The sequence below is a fragment of the Papio anubis genome, chromosome 14 (assembly GCF_008728515.1).
Source record: "Papio anubis isolate 15944 chromosome 14, Panubis1.0, whole genome shotgun sequence".
NCBI classification, from domain to species: domain Eukaryota; kingdom Metazoa; phylum Chordata; class Mammalia; order Primates; family Cercopithecidae; genus Papio; species Papio anubis.
This window is the reverse complement of record NC_044989.1, coordinates 30,750,698-30,772,305: the sequence shown is the minus strand read 5'-3', so window position 1 is coordinate 30,772,305 and position 21,608 is coordinate 30,750,698. Positions and strand designations below refer to the sequence as shown.

The 21,608-nt window shown below is 49.0% G+C and overlaps 1 protein-coding gene across 4 annotated transcripts in view; it reads left to right on the top strand.

The window, feature by feature from the left end:
- GALNT14 (polypeptide N-acetylgalactosaminyltransferase 14) overlaps positions 1 to 21,608 on the top strand; it is a 227,687-nt gene that overhangs the window by 185,624 nt on the left and 20,455 nt on the right. For all 4 annotated transcript variants that reach the window (XM_021924716.1, XM_021924718.2, XM_021924717.2 and 1 more), the window contains exons 7-10: positions 6,611 to 6,698; positions 7,533 to 7,617; positions 10,209 to 10,312; positions 20,330 to 20,456. In XM_021924716.1, the coding sequence (XP_021780408.1) occupies positions 6,611 to 6,698; positions 7,533 to 7,617; positions 10,209 to 10,312; positions 20,330 to 20,456 (404 nt within the window). The remainder of the gene's footprint in view (positions 1 to 6,610; positions 6,699 to 7,532; positions 7,618 to 10,208; positions 10,313 to 20,329; positions 20,457 to 21,608) is intronic.

The following is a 21,608-nucleotide window of genomic DNA, read 5'->3' as shown; positions in this document are numbered from 1 at the left end:
TCTAGGAGTGCTTAGCTGGGAAGAAACTGGTGGGAGTTGGAGATAGTGTCTCTGTTTACAGGGGATTTTACACAAAAGAGACAAGGTATTCCTTACTTAAACTAAGGTCATATTTTTAAAGTGGATTTCAAACTCAGGGACTGCGGTATAATGAAAAACTCCTTGGCAGAGGATGGAGGAGGCTGCGACCCCTCATTTTCCATTACAACAGTAACCCATGGTCATTGCAGACATTTTGGAAAATATGGAATCGTAGAATGAAGACAAATCAACCAAAACTCTATCATGCAAAGACTTCCACTGTTAACATTTCTTTCCATTCAGGATCTTTTTGCCTTTGCAGAAAGTGTCTTTTTAAATAGTTATTATAATACTGTATTTATATGATTTTTGTATTCTGCTTTTTTCCCTTAATGTTATACATAAGCATTTTCCGAGCAACGTTTCTAAGGCAGCTTGCTCCTTGCCGAGAGAATGGCAGATGTGTTGTAGTGTACACTTGCAGTCAAGAAGTTCATCTCTGAGAAGGAAATGAGGGGCTGAGGTCCAGGGCATGGTGCAGTGCACACTTGGCACTTCTGTCTCTCCTCAGGCTGTTCACCCCTCAGGACCTCTGCCTCTGACCAGACCCCTTCCCCTCTCAGTTTGCTGGCCATGCATGCTGGAACTGAAGTTCTTGGGACCCCAGGTCTCCTTGGATGTTGCGGGCTGCTAGGTGAGGTCATGGTAAAGACTCAGACCTGAACCCAGGAGCTCTCTGCCCAGAGCTGTGCCCAGGCCTCTCTGGGTGCAGCCGTCACAGCAGTGGACTCAGTCCCCATGGCCACTGCCCCCAGACTGATTTCATATGAATGTGCATGTGTGTTATGTGTGCACGTGTGCATGTGCACATGTGTGCACATTTTGTGTGTTGTGTTGTAAAATACATATAATGAAAGTTACCATTTTAACCTTTTGAAAGTGGGCAATTCAATGATTTTAATATTCACCACTATTTAATTTTAAACGTTTTCATCACCCCAAAAGGAAAAGTTTTTATTACTCCAAAAGGAAACCTCATACCCATTGGCAATCACTTACTCCTCATTCTCCTCTTCATCCTGCTCCTGGTCACTGCTAATCCACTCTCTGTCTCAATGGATTTGCCAGTTGTGCACATTTCATATAAGTGGAATCACACAACATGTGGCCTTTTGATCCTGGTTCCTTTCACTTAGCGTATCTTTGGGTTTTATCCGTGTTGTATGGATATTGGCATACTGTTTCAAGTATGAATGCATGTATTGGCATTCATTTTCATGGCTAATAATATTCCATAGCCTGTGTATGCCACATTTTGTTTATCGGTCCATCCATTGATGAACACCTGGGTTGTTTCCACCTTTTCACTTTTGTGAATAGCGCTGTTATAAATATTTGTGTACAAGGTTTCGTTTGGGTTCCTGTTTTCAATTATTTGGGGTGCCTATGTGAATTGCTGCTGGCTCATATGGTAATTTGATGCTTAACCTGCAGGGATCCCCAGGCTGATTTTGTCCCTGCGGAATGTGTTAAGGGAGCCTTGCTTTCCTCGGGCAGTGAATGAACCTGTGAAGCCCTTTCCGTCCCAGTGGCCCCAAGTTCATCTCAGAAACCCTCTCCGAAAAGTGCTATCCTTTCTACATCCATGGCCAGCCTTACCTGCTGGTCAGGCCAAGCCTTCATCTCTTCCTTTCCAAATGTGAGCGATGTCTGCCTGCTGCCAACGCTCCTTCTCCTCCTAAACTAAGCTCCTGGGGTCCTCACCCCTATCTGAGCTAAAGCTTTTGTAGCAAAGAGATTAGCGAAGAGACAAACCCAGGAGCCATGGTCCAGCTCTCACCCTCCCAGGTCTGCAGAGGCCTTGTGGACTGCAGAGGTTTTTGCTAAGACTCTGACTCTTTTAATGACCTGGAACAGTTCCGCTGGGCCAGCCCTTTGGGGACAGGGAGGGCGGGCATGCGTCAGCCTGTGTTTCCTGGTGTCTTTGGATGTGTCTTGTCTCAGAGTAGGACATGATTTGATCCTGTGAGTGGAAGTGGAAATTTTAAGCTGTAATTGGAGTTTGGGATTTTCAAAAATAGAAAGAGATAAGAAAGAGGCTGGGCTTCAGCTGTCATCCGCTGTCCTCAGCTGGTGTTTTCCACATTGAAAACCTCCCCAATTTTCCTTCTTTTCCTTTCAATTACATGATGATACTTGAAAGAAGTACCAAGTTGGGGTTTTTTTTAAACATAAGCTTATTTTTTTTTCACTCTCCTTATCCACATAGTTCTTTAGTAGGAAAAAAAGATTTTAAGAAACTCCAATCTCTGCAAAGCATTTGGTAAATTTATATAAATCATAGCTTACATATTCTTCAAAGCCTTCTCACATGCCTTTCTCTCTTGTTTCCTCACAAAAGCTCAGTTAGAGAGGCAGGATGGTTTTGCAAATAATAGTTTGTCTTTCTTTTATAGATGAAGAAAAAGAATCCCCAGAACTGGCTGATTTACTTAAGGTCACACATATTCTAGATGGCAGAATCAGAATGGGAACCCAAGTGTCCTGTCAACCCAGGACTCCTCCCTGTGTTCCCCACCTCTCCCTTCAGGTCAGGTTAGAGGCCCCCAGGCTGTGTGTCTATACCCACATCAGAACCATCTACTCACCTGTCCTCACCTTCCCTAGACTGTGAGGTCTTACTCATCCTTGTACCTGCCACGATTCCTAAACCACAGTAGGTGCTCAGGAGTGCTGGTTGATCACAAGAGTGGACGTCTCTAGGAGCTTTTTGATTGCCCATTCACAATATGGTTTTAATTACATGACTCAGTGGAGAAATGAGAGGCCTGATGGCAGGGGTGATAGATGGCCATGGGCTGATGCATTCAGCCTCTTGTAGTCACTCCTGGTGAGGGTTGGATAGGAGTCGGGTGGAGAGTAGGGGCTTGAATTTGCTTGGAGGAGGGGGGGAGGAGGGAGTGTGGTCCAGGTTCTGCGAGGGTTCCACCAGCTGCCTGCTTGAGCCTAAACATGGACCTTGCTTTAAAGATACATCCTGCTGGGGCATGCACACAGAGAGCTCAGTGTGCTTGGTGCTTTAATTGAGAGTCCCTCCATCACCCAGCCTACAGGAGGAGAAGCCATCTTGTTCAGCTGTAATTGACCCACCTGCTTGCTGGCAGCACTGACACAGTGTCCTTACAGGGAGCTAATAGATGCCCTCTTTTAGCCAGCACAGATTGAACACCTGCTGCCCACCAGGCTTTGGGCCGGGGCTGAGGGATACAAAAGCAGAGCAGGTACTGACCTCCCAGGGCACTCAGAGAAGTCGTGTCCTGGCTTTGGTGACTCATTTAAAAAGGCTCTTGCAGGCCTATTCAAGGTCATAGCTTTATGTGTACTTAGCCCCAAATATCCCTCAGTACCTATCTGGCCTCCAAGACTCTCAGCCAAGCAGATGCCACAACTGAGCTATGACAAGAATAATAGAAGGACAGAAACCCTCAGAGCTTATAGGAGGAGTGTACCAGAGCCTGTTGCAGCCCTGGAGGCAGAGCCCATGCATGGCTTCTGGGGAAGTCTGTGACCAAAGTAAGCAACCAGCATTTTATTTTCCATTGCAGTTTTTAAATACTGGGGAAAGATTTTTTTTTAAGTCAAAGCAAAACAGGATTGCAATCTGGGGGTCCCCAAGACTACCCTCAGGTTTAATAATTTGCTACAAGGACTGAGGACTCAGAAAAACTGTTAGAATCATGGTTATGGCTTAACTATAGTGAAAGGATACAGATTAAAACCAGCAATGGGTAAAGGTGCACAGGAAGAGTCCAGGCACAAGCTTCCAGTTGTCCTTTCCCAGTAGGTTGTACAGATACCACTTACTTCTCCTAGCAAGGTTGTGAGGCAACATCACAGAGTATTGCCAAAGGGGAAAGCTCCCCCAAGCCTTGATATCCAGGGTTTTTATTGGGGGTCAGTAAATAGACATGGCTGACTACCTCATGGTCTCCATGCCTTTCCAGAGGTCAAGTTGACTTGGTACCAGATGGCCCAAGGTCTTCACTATAAACCACATTATTAGCATAGATTATCTGGTGTAACCCACAGCCCCAAGTAAACAAAGACACTCTTCTAGGCAGGACATTCCAAGGGGTTAGAGGTTACCTCCCAGGAGCTGGGTAAGGGCCAAACATATCTTTGGGCATGATTAATTCTTTATTGCATAAGAGTCACAGAAGGACCTAGTACAGCTGCAGAGGCCCCAAAGCTCAAAGCAAAGGCAAAATCAAGACTTTGGCAGACATACAGAAGATATCTCTGAACTTCTGAGGTCATTTCAGAATTCAAGGAACAATTGTGTGTGTATTTGTGTGTGCATGTACAGGTATTTGTGTGGATGGTGGTGTGTGTGCCTGCAGTGTGTATCCATATGGATCCTGTGGACGTATCCACAGACACACAATGACAGTGGCCCAAGAGCCCCAGAGGAACTGTGGCAGCTGGGCAGGTGCAGTGCTGACTGTGAATGAACCATCTGTGACATCCCAGAGGTAGAAGTAATGCATTGAAAATGAGCATTTCTTTCCATGTGGGCCAATTGGTTTTCAGAGGCACCTTATTACTGTCAGAATGAGTCACATGTGGGAGGCTGAGGGCCAGATTAAGTCTGTGAACTTAAAATCAGGCACTCAGTGAATCTAGAGTTTAAAATAAGAAGACAACCTCATTTGGGGGAAAAATTGAACCAGGAAATTAAATGGCTTCAAGGAGAAACAGAGGTTCCTGCCTGTGCTGGCCAAAGGGTTGTTGGTGCGGAGGATTGGAAAAGCAGTCCTGCCTGGTTCCCGGGGACCTGCTGGTTTTGATGGGCTGTCTGATTCCCATTTAGCTGTCCAAAAGTTTCGGTTTTCACAGCTCGTTGACACCTCTCTGAGCAATGTGGGGAGTTTTCCTCACTGCACATCAGGTACAGGGCTACTCACCCAGAAGTGAGAATTTTGAAAAATACATATACAGTGGCTTGATGGCTCCAAGAAGCTGGTGACTTAGGCTTGCATATTTTGAAAATGTTTCCCACTATATGATTTTGATGCTATAGATGGGGTGGCCTGAGGGACATAGCAAGTAATGAGGCTGGAAAGCTAGAGACAGGCCTGTTCTTGATGGTCTGGGATGCTATGCTAAGGAGTTTGTACTTATCTTAGAGGCAGTTAAAGTTTTTAGCAGCTGAGTGGCAGAGTCAGATTTGCAAATCAGAAAGACAACTTTGGCAGCCATATGTGGAATAAAAGGGGAAGAGCAGGAGATAGAGTGGGGTTGGGTTTAGGAGTCCACTGTAGTACTCCAGGCTTGAGCGGATGGAGGAGAAGCAGGCTGAACTCAAAGAGCAGTTTTGGAGTTAGAACCAGCAGGATTTGGTCTGGTTGATGGGTTGGGTGAAGCTTCTTCATTTAGTGCTGCGGGGAGGGGAGACAGGTGATGATTCTGTTAACAGAAATAGGGGAACTTAAGGAAGGGAGCATGTTTGGGGAGAAGACAATGAAGCCAACCTTTGAAGGGTGGGTGGAATTCACATGGAGGTGGCCAATGGCATATTGTATCTGAGTCTGGAAGCTAAGAGGAAAGTCGGGGCCTGGTACAAATTTGTGACTATTCATCTGCAGGGGACAATTAAAGTTAGGACTCTGGGAGATGCTGTTCATCAACTTATCCATGAACCACAGGCCTAGAATGAAGCACCATGGGTGTACGGTTTTGCTTCTTGGGGCTGCAGTCTTGGGGTCACCTTCCCAGCTGTATTAGTCCATTCTCACACTGCTATAAAGAAATACCGGAGACTGGGTAATTTATAAAAGAAATGAGGTTTAATTGGCTCATGGTTCCATAAGCTATACAGGAAGCATGATGCTGGCATCTGTTCAGCTTTGGGGGAGACCTCAGGAAACTTACAATCATGGCAGAAGGTGAAGGGGGAGCAGGCTGGTCACATGGCCAGAGCAGGAGCAACAGAGCAAATGAGTGGGGAGGTGCCACACACTTCTAAACAACCAGATCTCACAAGAACACACTCTCTATCACCAGAACAGCACCAAGAGGATGGTGCTAAACCATTGATGAGAAATCCACCGCCATGATCCAGTCACCTCCCACCAGGCCCCATGTCCAACACTGGGGACTGCAGTTTAACATGAGATTTGACTGGGGACGCAGATCCAAACCGTATCACCACCTGACTATGTCCTCTGCCTCCTAGAGCCCCACTCATGGTGAAGGCCTTCTGGACCCCCTTCTGCTCGATTTCCCCTTTCTGGGTGTGCAATACTCCCCAGCCAGCCTCCATCATGTCCACCTTTCTTAGATGGCCACTGTGGCAGGGAGGTCCCAGTGGTCAAGGAAAACGTCTTAGCATTTTAGGCATCAGAACTGAAGAGGTCCCAGTGCCCAGTACTCCCTTTTATAGATGGAAAAATTAAGATCCAGAGATGAAAGGACTCTATGAAGGCCACAAAACTCATCTCTGGCACTACCCTCCCGAGGCCATCCCAAGCTCCCTGACTCCCAGCTGGGCTCCTCTCTATAAGCTGAGTGCGGGTCTGTTGTCTTACAGGACTACACGCGGGTGGTGTGCCCTGTGATCGATATCATTAACCTGGACACCTTCACCTACATCGAGTCTGCCTCGGAGCTCAGAGGGGGTGAGTCGGGCTGACACCTCCTCCCCAGTAAGGATTTTCTTTTCCTCCCAGTCACTGCTTTTAAGTGGGGAGAGTGAAGGAAAAGCTTAGTGGCTTGTCGAGAAAGCTCAGCCTGCAACCTGCACTATAATTACCTTAGCTTGGCCCTTACCACCAGGACTGTGGATGGAAGGGCTAGGGAGTGGGCAGGATGCTCCCAGCACCCGGAGCTCCAGCTCTAAGACTGGGCTCACCTCAGGGCTCAAGAACGTGATGGGAGCAAGGATTTCCCAGCTACATGCGGCCTGCATTGTTCTGATGCCAGCAGCGAGTACCACCCTCTCCTAGAGACATGTGATTATTCTGTTAACAGGAGTAGGGACCTTAGGGAGGGGAGCATGTTTGGGGAGACCCACCCCAGCTCTCCACACAGGGCCCACTGTTGCCCCCACTGCAAGAATGACTTTTAGGTGGCTCAGGTAGGCTAGGAGCCTCTCGCCAACCTCCTGCTCACACCTTCCTGAGACTCAGTGCCGAGGCCCACATTCCATGACTATCCATCCTGTCATCCTCAGGCCCCACCCCTAGCTCTTTATCCTCTGCCCTTTATTTCTAACCCTACACAGCAGGGAAGGCTCAGAGAGGCAGTAGTGGGTAAAGGAAGAGCAGGAAGCTGTGAACGGAGCTTTGACAGCCATGCTGCTGGTCAGCCTAAGGAAACCTATAATCCAGGGACTGGCCTCTTTGAGACCTGCCTCTCCAGGGCCTGGGTACATTCATGACCTTCTGGAGAAGGTGCAGAATGAGCAAGTGCTTTTGAGAGACCAAAACAAGTGGGTTGGTGCTGTGTTGTAGGGTTTGACTGGAGCCTCCACTTCCAGTGGGAGCAGCTCTCCCCAGAGCAGAAGGCTCGGCGCCTGGACCCCACAGAGCCCATCAGGTAAGTGGGAAGGGTCTGTGCGGGGGTGGGTGGACCATCGCCACTGAATCCTGTCGAGTGTAGGGAGGTGCTCAATATCAGATGTCAAAGCATCAAGCAGACAAAGGGAGCCCTTTGCCAGGCCATCTCCACTTTTGCCTTTATTTTAGGAGGTTTCTATCCTCTTGGGGACTTCTCGTTAAGGGGATGGGGGCTGCCAGAGGCCGGTGCTGAGGTGTGCTGCCCACTTTCACACATGCCGTGATGTCCTTGTGCCTCCTGCTAATGTCGGAGCCCAACATTGGTTGAATGGTCCCATTGGGCCTCTAATGAGGGGAAAGATGGTCCTTTAGGGTCAAGAGCAAAGTCCCAGGGTCTTGGATGTCAGGATTCAGCCTAGGAAGATTGAGTCAGCCGCTGCTATAAGTGGAGGGCAATATGAAGGCCACTGTGACGTGTTCATAAGCACAGCTGCCCTGTTCTCTGCAGGAACATGACAGTGGCTTGAACTCTGGAAGCTTTGCTGGGCTGTGGATGGCTTTGTCCTGACCCACATTCTCTTTTCCAGGCCCCACTGTGACCCACAGCATAGGGTGGCTAGGGCTTTGCCTGGGGCCCGGGGGCCAGCTGAGGGCTTGAGGTAGAATAGAGCAATTGGCCACTACACAGGGGAGCCTGTGGTCTCAGCAAGTGGCCACCACACAGGGGAGCCTGTGGTCTCAGCATCAAGAGTGATGGTCTTGGTGTCCTACCTACTGGACAGTAAACCCGTCCCAGGCCTCTTGGGAATACTTAAGCTAAAACAAACCTGCCTCAGGCGGAGCAGCAGGAGAATAAGAAGTGCAGGGATAGAAACAGAGGCCAGTGGATTTCTCAGTCCAGATTAGGGATGCCCAGGACTAACCAAAGGCATCTCTGTGTCTCTGGTGTTGGCACATAGTAAATATTTAATCAGTTTCGGTGCATTGGCTTAAGTCAAATTGAGGACAAAGGGACTAGCAAGAGCCAAAAGTGAGAATATGAATGGTGACCTTCCAGATGGGGGTGGGGACTCTGAGAATTCTACTGTGGGGCAGGACCTTGGTCTCATCTACGTGACGGCCCCTCCTTGCTCCTCCAGGCTTCTCTATTTGGACAGATACCAAGAGGGAGATTGGAGCCAGATGGCACCCGGGACAAAGTCCTTCATTTCTAAAGGGAGAGGGACGAGGAGCTTCTTCTTATGCTGAGCATCACACAGCTCATATCAGCTCCTCACCAGGGGCAGTGCATGGTGTGGGCGTGGGAAGAGCAAAGGGTCAAGGTGATGCTGTGCAGCTCCCATGGGGTTTTCCTGCCTCTATCCCAGGGGTGTCGTTCTCAGGACAGGTTCTCTTCTTGTGGGACAGCTCTGCTCATCAGAGGGCACTTGTTTCCCAGGATGAAGCCAGTTCTCAAGGAACAGCAGGATGTGGCAGCATCAGGAGACCTGGGCTTCTGACCAGCTGTCCATCAATTCCTTGTTTGATATGGAAGAAAACTCCCTTCACCCTCTGGATCCACTGAACGGGGGCCAGGTCTTTGAGGGCTTGCCCACCTACCCAGCCACTGATTATTAGCTTGGAATCTGTTCCCCTCCTGCCTTCCTTGGTAGCCCCTTTTCAGGCATTTCTCTGGCATCTCTCCAGGGAAGGTTGGGAACTGGGGCCAAGAAAAGGAAAAAAAATATGAGGGTGTGTGAGTTTGCTAGGGCTACTGTAACAGCATACCACACAGGGGGCTCCTTAAACACCTGAAATGTATCGTCCCACAGTTCTGGAGGAGAGGTCTGAGATCAGGTGTCCACAGGGTTGCTTCCTTCTAAGGGCTGTTCTAAGCCTCTCTCCTTGGCCAATAGATGGCCGCGTCTTCCCTGTATCTCTTCACATCCTCTTCCTTCTGTGTGTCTGTCTCTGAGTCCAAATTTCCCCTTTATATAAGGACACCAGTTATATTGGGCTCGTCACCTCATTTTAACTTGATTACCTCTGTAAAGACCTTGTCTCCAATTACAGTCACATTCTAAGATACTGGGAGTTAGGACTCCAGCATAACTTTTTAAGAAGGAATTCAACCCATAACAGAGGCATAAAGAGGAAAGAAAAGGAGAGATAGCCCAGTTTCAGGAAGCAGATGTGCTGCTACCAAGTGCTGCCTCAGCCCTTCTCCTCTGCATGGTCGGTAGCCCACTGTCCCTTCTCCCAGTAACAGAGGTCCCAAGAGAGCCCTGCTGTGCAGATCCTGTGGAAGAGGCTGGGGGAAGCTCCCCGGGTCATTGGAATAGCTGGGGTCCGGAGTGAGCCCTGTGTCCCCATGGGAGGTATGCTAATGAGTGAATTTGCCGATCTGCAAGGTCAGGAGATTGATAATCACAGGGAAAAACCCTGGAGCTTGTTCTCATTTTAGGTAACTGGAAAATGTACTGGCCCTTCTCGAGAGGAACAGAAATGGGAAGGAAATGAGAGTTTTCTTCCCTCAGTGGGGTTTTCTTTCCCCAAATGGGAAATGGGTATTTCAGACTCAAGGGGCCGAAGAGTTTGAGAGTGATCCCCCCACTAGAACTGATCCCCTCTCTTTTTCTCCCAAATGCACAGGACTCCTATCATAGCTGGAGGGCTCTTCGTGATCGACAAAGCTTGGTTTGATTACCTGGGGAAATATGATATGGACATGGACATCTGGGGTGGGGAGAACTTTGGTGAGTCCCTGCCTCTGCATCCTGACCTATGCTGTTCTATACACCCCGGGGGCTGGGGCGGGGACCTCTGTGGTTTTGGATCCAGCACCAAACTGTCAGAGAGTCACACGTGCTTGGGATGAGGTCTTGGGAGATGGTGAGTTACTCTTTTGGGGTAAAGCCAGTAGGGTGCCAAAGGAATAGTTGTTGGAGGGCGTTGATAACAAGGGAATCTCTCCATGGGGCTGCATGGATGTTGAGGACCGGGAAACACGCTCTGACAGACTGTTAGGGGAAAGCTGAGATGCAACAGCCAGGAAGACCAAGGAAGAACACCAAGTGTGAGGGGTCAAGTACCGGCTTGAGCTAGGAGTGATACACTTGAAAATTTGGAGTTGGAAGGAGGAGCTTGAGGAGAAAGAATGAGGAACAGGAACAACAGTGACATCCATTAACATCCATTAAAGTCTGTTGGCTTCTTTGATTGCAGCACTCAGTTTTGGATAATGAGGAGGGTCTGGGGATATTTCGCCCTTATCTTATAGTAGGAGAGGAAGGGGTGAGGAAGGGGGCTGGGTTACAGGAGCCAAAACTGTACAAACAGATGGTTGAGTCCGGTCATGGTGGTATAGAGCTGAGGCTTGCAGCCACAGGAGAAACAGCACAGTCAGAAAGACCCATTCCATCTAGCTAGTGATACTTAATACCTCATTTCCCTTGGTATTAAAGGTGTGACTTCAGGATACTACCTCTACTTCTTGGGGTTGTTAAAAACCCTTGAAGTAAGTGTGTAAAATCTTGACACCATGCAGGCATAATACATGTCAGTCAGTTCCCTCCAGCAGGTGAGACCTAGGAGATCACTAGGATAGAAGCTGCAGGAGGGCAGGGGTTGGGGTCCATTTTGTTCCTGGCTGTCTCCAGTGTTTAGCATAGTGGCTGCCAGGTAGGAGGCCCTCTGTAACTATTTGTTGAATGAACACATCATGGTAGAGTAAAAGGAAGCATCCCAAAGTATCGGGACCGTCCCCTGTCTGGGCACGGCGGCACATGTCTGGCACGGGCTCTCTGAGCAGGGGTGCAGGCCAAGAGAATGATCCATGGGGCACATCCCAACATTTAGCAGTAATCCATGCATTGTCCGCTGCCATTGTTTTCTCCTGTTTCTGCCTCCAGGGTGTTTTATGGCTTTCTCCCTCAGTCACTGAGAGTTATTTCCTGGAAATTTATGGCTTCTGGCCTGACCCACAGCATCTGTTCTCCCAAACTGGGCAGTGTAGTGAAATGCATCAGAAAAGTCAGTCTCCTGCCATACAGGGTCCAGACTGGATGCCCAGCAAACAAAACAGAAAAACTCCCCAACACCCGCACAAAATCGAATCCCTTCCCTGGGACCCAGCCCACGAAGGCCTTCGGGAGTGTGATAGGGTGCTGTCGGTGTGGGGTTCGAGGCTGGGTCTGCCTGCACCAGCCCAGGAGAACTTGGAGCAGGTGGACCTTTGGTGTTCTCAGTGGGGCAGGGATTTCTCTCTTATGGGGCGGAGCCCATTTTTATGTCTTGACGACCTCGGTATTTCTTATAGTTAGTGATTTGTTCCAGCCTTTCTCTCAGCCATCAGATGAATCTTCTCTACAGCATTTCTTATAGACCGCAGCCATCCAATCTCTGCTGAAATGCTTCTTATAGTGATGCATTCACTACTTCACAGTTTGGCATATTCTGTTGTAGATAAATTTTTTGTTGAACTATTAGAGAATTCTTCTAAGTCAAGCCCAGCTGCGCCATCTTCTGTCTGTCGGGGCTTGCTCTGCCCTCTTGAACTGCACAAAGTGAGTATGATTCTTCTTCCACATGGAAGTTCTATTTGGATTCAGGCAGCATGAATTTCAAGGATGGCACAGTGTGGTCCATTTTGGTATCGGTAGCAATACCTTTCCTTATAGCAATGTTAACACACATCTGCTCAAATCAAGTAGCAATCTCATCTAGCTGGCTTCCGACTCTTTTGGCATCAACAAGGGCTGATTGGAATAGAGAAGTTGGAAAGGGTGCGGGGAGGTGTGGGAGAGACATTTACAATCCATCACAAAATTTTTAAACCACAAAAAAAGCACTGCCAACAGCTATCACAGGAAACACTTCATTTTTCCCCACCCCAACATTCCATTATGTTATAGCCAGCTAACAGCACTTTGAAAGCCATTTCTGGATTTTGTTTTTGGCATTTTATATGCCAGAAAATGCAGTGCTTTTCCAGTGGTGGCTGTATCACGTGGACAGTGTTACATCTGCAGGTGGGGTTAACAAGGCACCTGAGTACGTGAAGGGGGAATTTGAAAGAGGGTCTCCGTGAAGATCAGGGATTTGGATGGGGTGTGCGAGTGATACTCCAGCTGCGAAGGGGAGGTGGCACTAAGGGGTGAAGAAAGGAGTCCCGGCTCCAGAGTGTGGCAGGAGGGGCCTCCTACCCACCAAGTCACCAAGTCCTACAGATCAGCTGACCTCAGCATCACTCACATCCATTGCTTTCTCTCCATCTGCCCCAATACTCTCCCCAGTGGTCCTCCATCTCTATTGTACTATGGAATCTGAGCTCTCACACCCCGGCCAAAGTGCTTGTTTTGAAATGTAAACCTCCCCGCCCCTTCCTGCCTGGCATTCTCAGTGGCTCCCTCTTGTGCTAAGGGGACACCCACACTCCTCAGCTGGATCCCTCCCTCCCATGACCTCACCTGCCTCTCCAGCCTCATCAGCCTGCTCCTGCCTCAGCCTTAGGTCCAGAGGTACCAACAGAACCTCCCACCCTTCCCAGAGTGAGCCCAACCCGCTATTAGGACCTAGCTTCCCTTTTCTACCAAACTCACTCTGCTGCAGAAGCTGACCTTCTGCAGGACTCAGCCCTGGGGCCACCTCCTCTAGAACCAGGAAGCTTTCCCTGCCCTACCTCTAGCCCACCCTCCCTCACTGTGCACCCTTCAGCACCGGGTTCTCTTCTCCGTCACTGCACAGAGCCCTTGTATGTGTTTGTCTCTTTCTTCGTCTGTGCCTGCCGCCCAGCCTTCTACCAAACCTGGGGCTCCTTACAGGCAAGATCATCCACCTAACTTCTCATTCTGGAGCCAGCAATAGTAGAAACTGCTCACTAAATGTGGGTGCAAAAAACCAGAGACTGAATGGGAAGGGGCTTCAAGATGGGAAGGGCAATATATATGAGGCTCCTTTTAAAATAAGTTTCACTGGATTAAATGGAACCCTACAGAGACATGTTTAAGGATTCCCTTTAAACACAATAGCAGCTGGTAGAGACCTCTTTCCTTTCTAAGTAATAGAATTTCTGTGTGTTCCAGACATGTTTGCATATGTCGTGTTGTCTTTATTTCACAGCACAAAGATGCATGAGATGATTGGGACAGGCTCTGACCAGAGTGACTGTGACCTACTAAATAGCATGTTGCCCCCGCCCTACCCCATCTTGGTTTTCATGAGTTACAAGCAGCCACTGATGGATTGGCTGCCATGGCCATGTGAAAGCCGTGTGTCTCACACACTAACATGCCCTGACCTCAGTGCCACCATTTCCAAAGTATTTCTAAGGTGAGCTGAATAGTTTTGATCATTACATGTGCATTTCAGCCTATGAGCAGATGTTAGGGAAATGTGGCTTTTAGATTTTTTTTTTTCAGAAGTTGATTTGCATTAAAATTGGATGCTTAAACTGCAATTTACATAACACAGTGTACATGTAATGTATCTACTTTGAGCTGCATCCTACTTTTAGCTTTTGGTCTTTAGAGATAAAAGGAATCTGTTAGAGAGAGAGTACGTGTGTGCGTGTGTGTGTGTGTGTGTGTGTGTGTACAAGGAATCTGTTGCCCTAGTGTAAAGTCTGTGTGTGTGTGTGTGTAGGGGTGTGTGTATGTGTGTGTGTAGGGGTGTGTGTGTGTAGGTATGTAAGCGGTACATATTTCCAAAAAGGAGCCCTTGGCACATGTATGAAGGGCAAATATGGGATTCCTGAATTTAGAATGGGGGATTTCCAAAGCACAGCAGGCACAAAAGACTGCTGAGAAGAGAGGGTGAGTTGGGGCCCAGAGAGGAACTACCACCACCTGCTGTCCCAAAATGTAGTCAGGGACACCAGGCTATGTCAGGCTCGGCTCTCCTGAGTGTGTGAGTATGTGTGTGGTGGGGAGTGGGTGGGTGGGTGAGTGTTATGGGAAGAATGTGGGCTGTAGAACCAGGTAGGCCTCAGTTTAAATCCTATAAACATCATTAAGCATTCGTAGGCCTGAGTTTAAATCCTGTAACCATTGCTAGGCATCCTTGGGAAAGTTACTTCACCTCACTGAGCCTGTTTCTAAGTCTTTAAAGTGGAGATTGATCCCTATAATGGGGACAACAGCCGCCTCCAAAGATATCCACACCCTAATCCCTGGAACCTGTCAGGATGTTACCTTACATAGCAAAGAGATTTCCCAGATGTGTTTGGGGTCATTAATCAGTGACCTGAAGGTAGGAGATTATCCTGGCGTTTCTGAGTGGACCCAATTTAAACACTTGAGCCCTTCAAAGCAGAGAACTTTCTCAGGCTGGAGGCAGAAGAGAAGTAGCAGATGAAACTAGAGAGATGTGATGCCCAAGAGGGACCAACCACAGCTGCTGGAGGGGGCACCATGGAAGTAGCCGAGAGAGGCCCCAAGGGTGACAGCCACGTGGAAAAGGGAACCTCAGTCCTGCAACCCCAAGGAAAACTGAGTTCTGCAAACAACCTGAATGAGCTTGAAAGTGGATTCGCCTTCAGAGCCTTCAGAAAGAAGCCATCCTGTTGACACCTTGATCTCAGCCTGAGACCCTAAGCAGAGGGCTCTACCAAACCCACCCACTAAGTCTGTGGGGATTTGTTATTGCAGCAGTGGAAAATGGTAGTAGGCCCCACGTCACAGGGCTGTTGCAAAGATTAACTAGTTAATGAAAGTGCCTGTGCTCCACCAGGGTGAGCTGCCTTCTCTTTCAGAGAGCAAGGTTTGTTAAACGAGGACTATGTGTGACCTGCTGGAGTAGTTTATTCCTTGACTTTCAGCCTCACCCTTTCCATGATTGGTGGCTCAAGATTAGGGGCATGGTCTCATTTGAGAAGAGCACCCAAGTGTGATAGAAAGTCAGCTTTTCCCCCAGATGGAGAGTAAAGCTAATGCAGCCAGCACTCTGTTCCTTGTCTGGGCTACTGGCTAAAGCCGCATGCCCAAGGGAGACCCCTTGAAGCTGTCCTTTCCTGCTGCTTCTCAACTTCCCTAAGTGTAATTGAGTCCCATCAGACACTGGTTGCTCTGTTTGAATAGAGAATATGGAAAGATAAAGGTGTCACCTGGCATTTGCAATCGTATGGCCATTGCAGATCGTGGCATGCCTGTGGTCAATATTTGTCTAGAGTAAGAGGTGTGGATGGAGGCTTGATTGTCCCAGTCATGGATGAAATGCAATTTTGCTCAAAGATTCAAGGCGATGTTTTGTGGGCCAATAAGATTATCTCTACTCAAGTCCATTCGTTCATTAAAGAGTAATAACAGAGCTTGCTTTCTAGCCCAGCAGAAGCTGGGAACTTAAAAATTACTGAAAGGTAAGGTTCCCCATTGTACATAAATATGTGTGGACTTATGAATGACAATAGCCAGGTGAGTGTCTGTTTCTCAGACAGAAGTTTAAACTTGGCCAAAAGTAGAATGGACAATGCTATTGTATATACAATACACACACATATACATTATATGAGGCTCCATTTAAAATGTGGTACCCACGTGTAATAATTCTCTTTGCCTTTGTTTAGAAACCAGGCTATAAAACGAAATTAGAACCTTGACCAGTATGGCCAAGCAGTGGCATGTGAATAGTCGTGGTTTGCTTCCTGGAGAGAAAGCTGCCCCTTCTCCCCTGAATTCCTGTCTACCATTCATGGGCTTGCCAGGTAGAAGTTGGTTCTGGTGAAGGGCTAGGACCCTGGGAGGAGTGGTAAGAACTACTGATCAGCTGATGGAGAGACAGAAGGAAAGAGGGGGGAATGAAGGGCGGGAGGGCAATTTGCTCTCAAATATTTACCTGACGCTTAAAGAAAGTAAGATTATAACAGTGCCCCCGATGAGGATGGAATAATTACACATCTCCATGCCTGGAATTCAAAGTGGATTTGGATCTCCGTGAGGCGGCATTCATCACCAGGGAGATTATGTGGGCGCTGACTCAGCAAGAACCCCCCTGCAAACTCCCTACACAAATTTTTTTTTTGTTCCCTTCTCCCTCACTTCAGAAATGATGACTCTGCAGGTGCTGCAGCCTCAAAGATCAGAGGCCCTAAGCTGTACCTGGAAGGTCCGCCGCCTCACACATGAATCTACAGCATTTCTGATAGCACTTGTGCGAGCCCCTTCACAAGACCTCAGGACTGCAAGACTGTCCCAAAGGTCTCAGCAGATATCTGTGAACCACCAGGCCTGGCCTGCAGTCCTGAGAGGATACACATCATTTCCTTTAAGTCAGTGATGTACATAAGGGTAGAGCACCTGTATAGCCTAGGTTTTAAACATCCCGCATTGTCATCCCTATAAATCATCACACTAATCTGAAAACTCCAAGCCGCATCCCTCAGACTGCCTCTTGACTCTGGCAGCAGCACAGCGATCCATGTCAAGACACGTGCCTCCAATAATTCCAGGCATAACAATCTGAACTCCAGAGTAGAGACACTCTTAACTCATCTCGGCTGCAAGTTCCTGTGGGCGGCAGCAGCTGGCCCGAAGGAGACCTGAGATGGACATCCTTCAGGACTGGATGAGTGAGTTGACAGGGTAGGCATGTGACAGCTAACTATGTATTTGTCACTCTTGTTAATTTGTGAGTGCCTTGAAGTCGGTATCTTTGCATCCACAGCTGTACTGGCTGGTGGAAGATGTTCAGTATGGAGGCAGGGTGGTGTTGGGGGAAGAGCATGGATTTTGGAGCTGGGGAGATGTGCTTCCATGCTTTTGAATGTCACCAGCTCCTCGCTCTCAGTTGTCCTATCAGAGCTGCTTCTGCATCGCAAAATAGGAACATTAATAACAATGGAGCAGGGTTGTTAGGACTAATCAGCTACTGCCTGCCTGGCCCAGAAGTAAATGAAGGGGTCATTTTCCTCCCATGGCTAATGCTTGCAGAATTGCAATACTCAATTTTTGTACTAAGGCAACAGACATAAGAAAATTAGAAGGAGGAGGAATGTCTTTAGAGGAGGCAGGGCTGCAGTGGGCTGTGGGAAGATGCCGAGGGCATAGGAGATGTCTTGGGTGTGATAATGTCCCGTGCACCTCAATAGATGCCTCAGCCAATCATGGGAAGTTGGTGCCAGAGCCTGGGGCAGAGTTGGGGCTGGTAGGATGGAGGTGAGTCCTCAGCATAGGGCAAACTCTGGGAGCAGAGGCAACAGCAGTGTCAGGAAAATGCTTGGAGGCAGAGCGTTGAGGGCATGTAGGAGAAGAACATAGGGAGACCAGAAGGAAGGTAGAGAAGGGTCAGGGCCAGGTGCTGGCCTAGCTGGGGACCTGTGCATGCCTGTGGCAGAAGGGAGGGGTCAGTAGATTCAGAGAGAAAGAAAGAGCTGGGACAAGGGATCACAGGAAAAGAAACAGCTAGTGGGGAATGGGGGTGGGGCATGGGGTGGAGGCACAGGTTGGAGGGATTCACTTTGCAAAGGCAAAGGGACATATGTCTCATTTGAATACAAGGAAAGGAAGAGACTGTAGATGAAACCCATACATATCTTTAGAAGAAAGCTGGCACAAGATGTGTAAGTTAAATCTAGCGAGCAAGGACTCCATCTCTAGTGTTGAGGAATTGGAGGGTTTTCCATTTTGGGAACTGGAGCAGGCCCTGTTTTGAGTCTCTGGAGAGGAGTTGATTGGAGCACAGACATGAGACTGAAATTCACACGTGCTGACACAACTCCACGCACCGACCTCCAGGTTCCTCTATGTGCTACTGCAAGATGGGGATGTGGGTGCCAGGCAGTTGGCTGAGCTCACTCTTTGCTCAATGACTCATGTGAAAAACGATTCAAATAGTGCCCCAGCCAAATGCCAACTCCCGCTATACCATGGGACTTTATGGAGAGTCGAAATCTCAAATGTGAAGTGCAGACATTTCAGGTATCTCGTGCAGTGTGGCAGAAGATGGGAAGAAGCATCTGTAAGTCATCTAAGAAATTAAAAGGGGGCACAGGTGGGTGATGTCCATGTTTTAACGAGATTGGCTTCAGAGGGATGTCTCATAATAACTGCTGCTGATCTTTCAATCACACTTAGCGTTTACACAGTTGTTCTCAAAATTCTGTTTCATTTGATGCTGATGGCAGTCCAGGGGAGTGTTTTTATGACATTTGTTTGACGTAAGAGTAAATCAGGCCTCCGCGAGCTTAAGCAGGTTACCCAAGGTTGCAGCTAGCCAGTTACTGCAGACCTGGGCCTGCTGACTGTGAAGCTAAGTTCTTCCTATTCCTTTCCCCCATGTTATTGCCATGATTCAGTAGCAGTCACGAGAAGTCCTCTCTTCCTCCTTGAGTCTACATGGTCCCCACCCTTAGGAGAATCCAGGCTTCCCGGGAGTGAACAGCAGTAGGCAGAGGGGCCGGTGCAGAGAAGGTGATAGAGTAGGGCTAGTGAAGGAAGTCTTACCTCAGTCCAGGGGCCTTTCCAAGGAAACGTGGGAGGAGACAGGTAGATGACAGGTAAGAGTGGCTGGGGACAGGTGAATGAGAGCAGGGTGCAGGACGCACATGTGATATGAAGGCCCCAGAATACCTGCCTTCTTGTTCCTGCCCCTAAACACCCAGCCTGCTTCCCCATAGCCCCTCACATGGGCAGCCACACACCTGGGCTTGACTTCAGAAGCATTGGCCAGACCAGAATACCTACAGATCAGGGGCTGCCTTTTCTACCAGCGACAGGCCCAGTGGGATGCAGGAAGCAGGCTGCCCTCGCCGCGGTCAGTTAGGGGGTACATTATCTGTAGAAAATTTAAGAGCAATATTAACACTAACAGTCATTCTGCTTTTGAATGTCACCATGCACTGGCAATTTTAACCAATGGCAGTGATAAAATCCCCTCCCTCCCTCCTTGGTATGCCACTGCTTCCTTCTCAGGGCAGAAGCACTACTTCAAGCCAGCTCGGGTGTAGTCCCAGGGAGAAATACACTCATCACAACTGCCTCTGCTAACTCCATCCCACCCACCTCCCTGAGGGCCCATAGCAGCAGCCAACCAGGAAGAAACGGGTGTGTGTACAAACCTAGGGGACACCAGCAACAACAGCTTTGAGGCTTCCAGCATTTTCTAGAGCTGCTTTCAGCTCTAATTAACTGCACAGACTTTCTCCTCCTGGGTTATGATTCAGGTGGCTCTTCCCCAGTGGTAGAATTGCATTCACTGTGGAAGGAACTTTTGTGGACACCTTGCCCTGAGGCCTTCTGGGGACTCAGTCCCCTCTGTTGCATCCTTGCCATGGTTTTCTAGCCTGTCCCCAGTCTTCTCACAATGGTCACCTGGTCCCTGATTGTTAGAAAATTCTCCTGTATTCTCGACTGAAATTTCTTTCTCTTTGGTCCTGACTCTAACCCTCTGGGATCACAGGGAGTGCATCTAACCAGACTTCCACAGTGAATTCTTTTGCAAGTTAGAAGGTAATTCTCTTGGTGCCCCAAGGCTCCTCCTTTCCAGGCTAAGACATTGCAGCAGAGCCCCTGCCCCGCCATGCTGGCCCCTGAATATGCTCCAGAGGCCAGCGTGCTGGTTGGTACTGTTTCCCTGCTCACTTATACCACCCTCCGAAGTGGTAGGATTATTCCCATTCATGGATGGAGAAACTGAGGTCTCTCAGCCAGTAGAACCTACAGACTGGCTGCAGAGTCTGTTCTTTGGCCTCTGTGGGGCCCTCACCGTTTCATTAGACCTGGGGCCTCAAAGCTGGAGCAGCAGTAATAAGAGGTCATAGGAGGGGCGTGACTGTCTTGCAGAAATCTCCTTCCGAGTGTGGATGTGCGGGGGCAGCCTAGAGATCGTCCCCTGCAGCCGAGTGGGGCACGTCTTCCGGAAGAAGCACCCGTATGTTTTCCCTGATGGAAATGCCAACACGTATATAAAGTAAGTGCCCAGGGGCTCAGTGCGGGTGGGCAGCAGCACAGGCAGCCATGGCTGGGCGGCTGCTGGTAAGGGTTGCAGCCGTCCCTGGTGCTCTGTTAGGCTGCCTATGTGATTTGGACTGGCTGGGGCTGCACCTCGTACTACCCAGACTCTGCTTGGGTAGGGAGGGCAGGCCTGTCATATCCAGCATTAGGGCCAGAGACTTCCCTAATACTTCTGAGGCTTTGGAAGGCCCCACATGAGGCCTCGTGGGCTTCAAGTCACCCATCAGTGCCCTTCTACAGGGCATGGGCTCCCGATATTTGGGGTTATGTAGGATGGAAGAAGGCAGCCCTTTTTACCTTGGAGTTCTAGAAGACCCGCTGCCCCACCTTCAGGCTGGGTCACTAGGGGAGAGGTCTTTGGGCAGATGCAGGGGAATGGGAAGGCCCAAGGGATGTAGCTTAGGTGCCTGCTCCAGGGCCTGGCCAGCACAGTCAAAGGGTCCAGGCTGGAGCAGGGCCTGAGACCCTGGGCTCCTGTCTGCTGTTACACTCTCTTCTCCTGTCTAGGGGGTGGTTCTTACCGGGACTCAGAGACCCAAGGGTGCCCACTTAGCTGTTCCCTGCTTCCTCCCTTAATCCACTCTTTTTTCCTCGATTTCTCCTCTTTCGATCTTTCTCTTCTCCTTTCAGAATAATTTGTTCCATCTTTGCCTCTTTTCCTCTTGATTCTCTCTCTTTCCCCCACCTTCTGTCTCTTGTCATCTGATAGCTTCACTCCTCCACTTGGTCCCCTCTTCTTTTTTTTCTGTCATTTGATCCATTGGGGTAGGGGGAGCTGTGTCATTACGTCCTGACACAGCCACCCCAACACAGCTGTCCTGGAGGAGACATGGGTTTGAGCAATGGGAAAATTGGCCACACCTTTTGCAAAAACGTGAAGGGCAAGGGTAGGGCAATGAGAAAATCAGCAGGCCAGGAAGCACTGGGGAACAAAGGCAGGGTTGCCTCAGCTCTCAGGTTTTAAAAAGTAAAGGTGAGCTGGGGACGTCTGGCACAGGGAGGTGGTGGCTGTGCAGGAGCCATGTGGCTGCCTGGAGGGGGGCCGGCCTGGGAATGAGGGGCAGAGCCTGGGGCTCCAGACAGTCATTGTCTTTGAGACTGGGTCCTG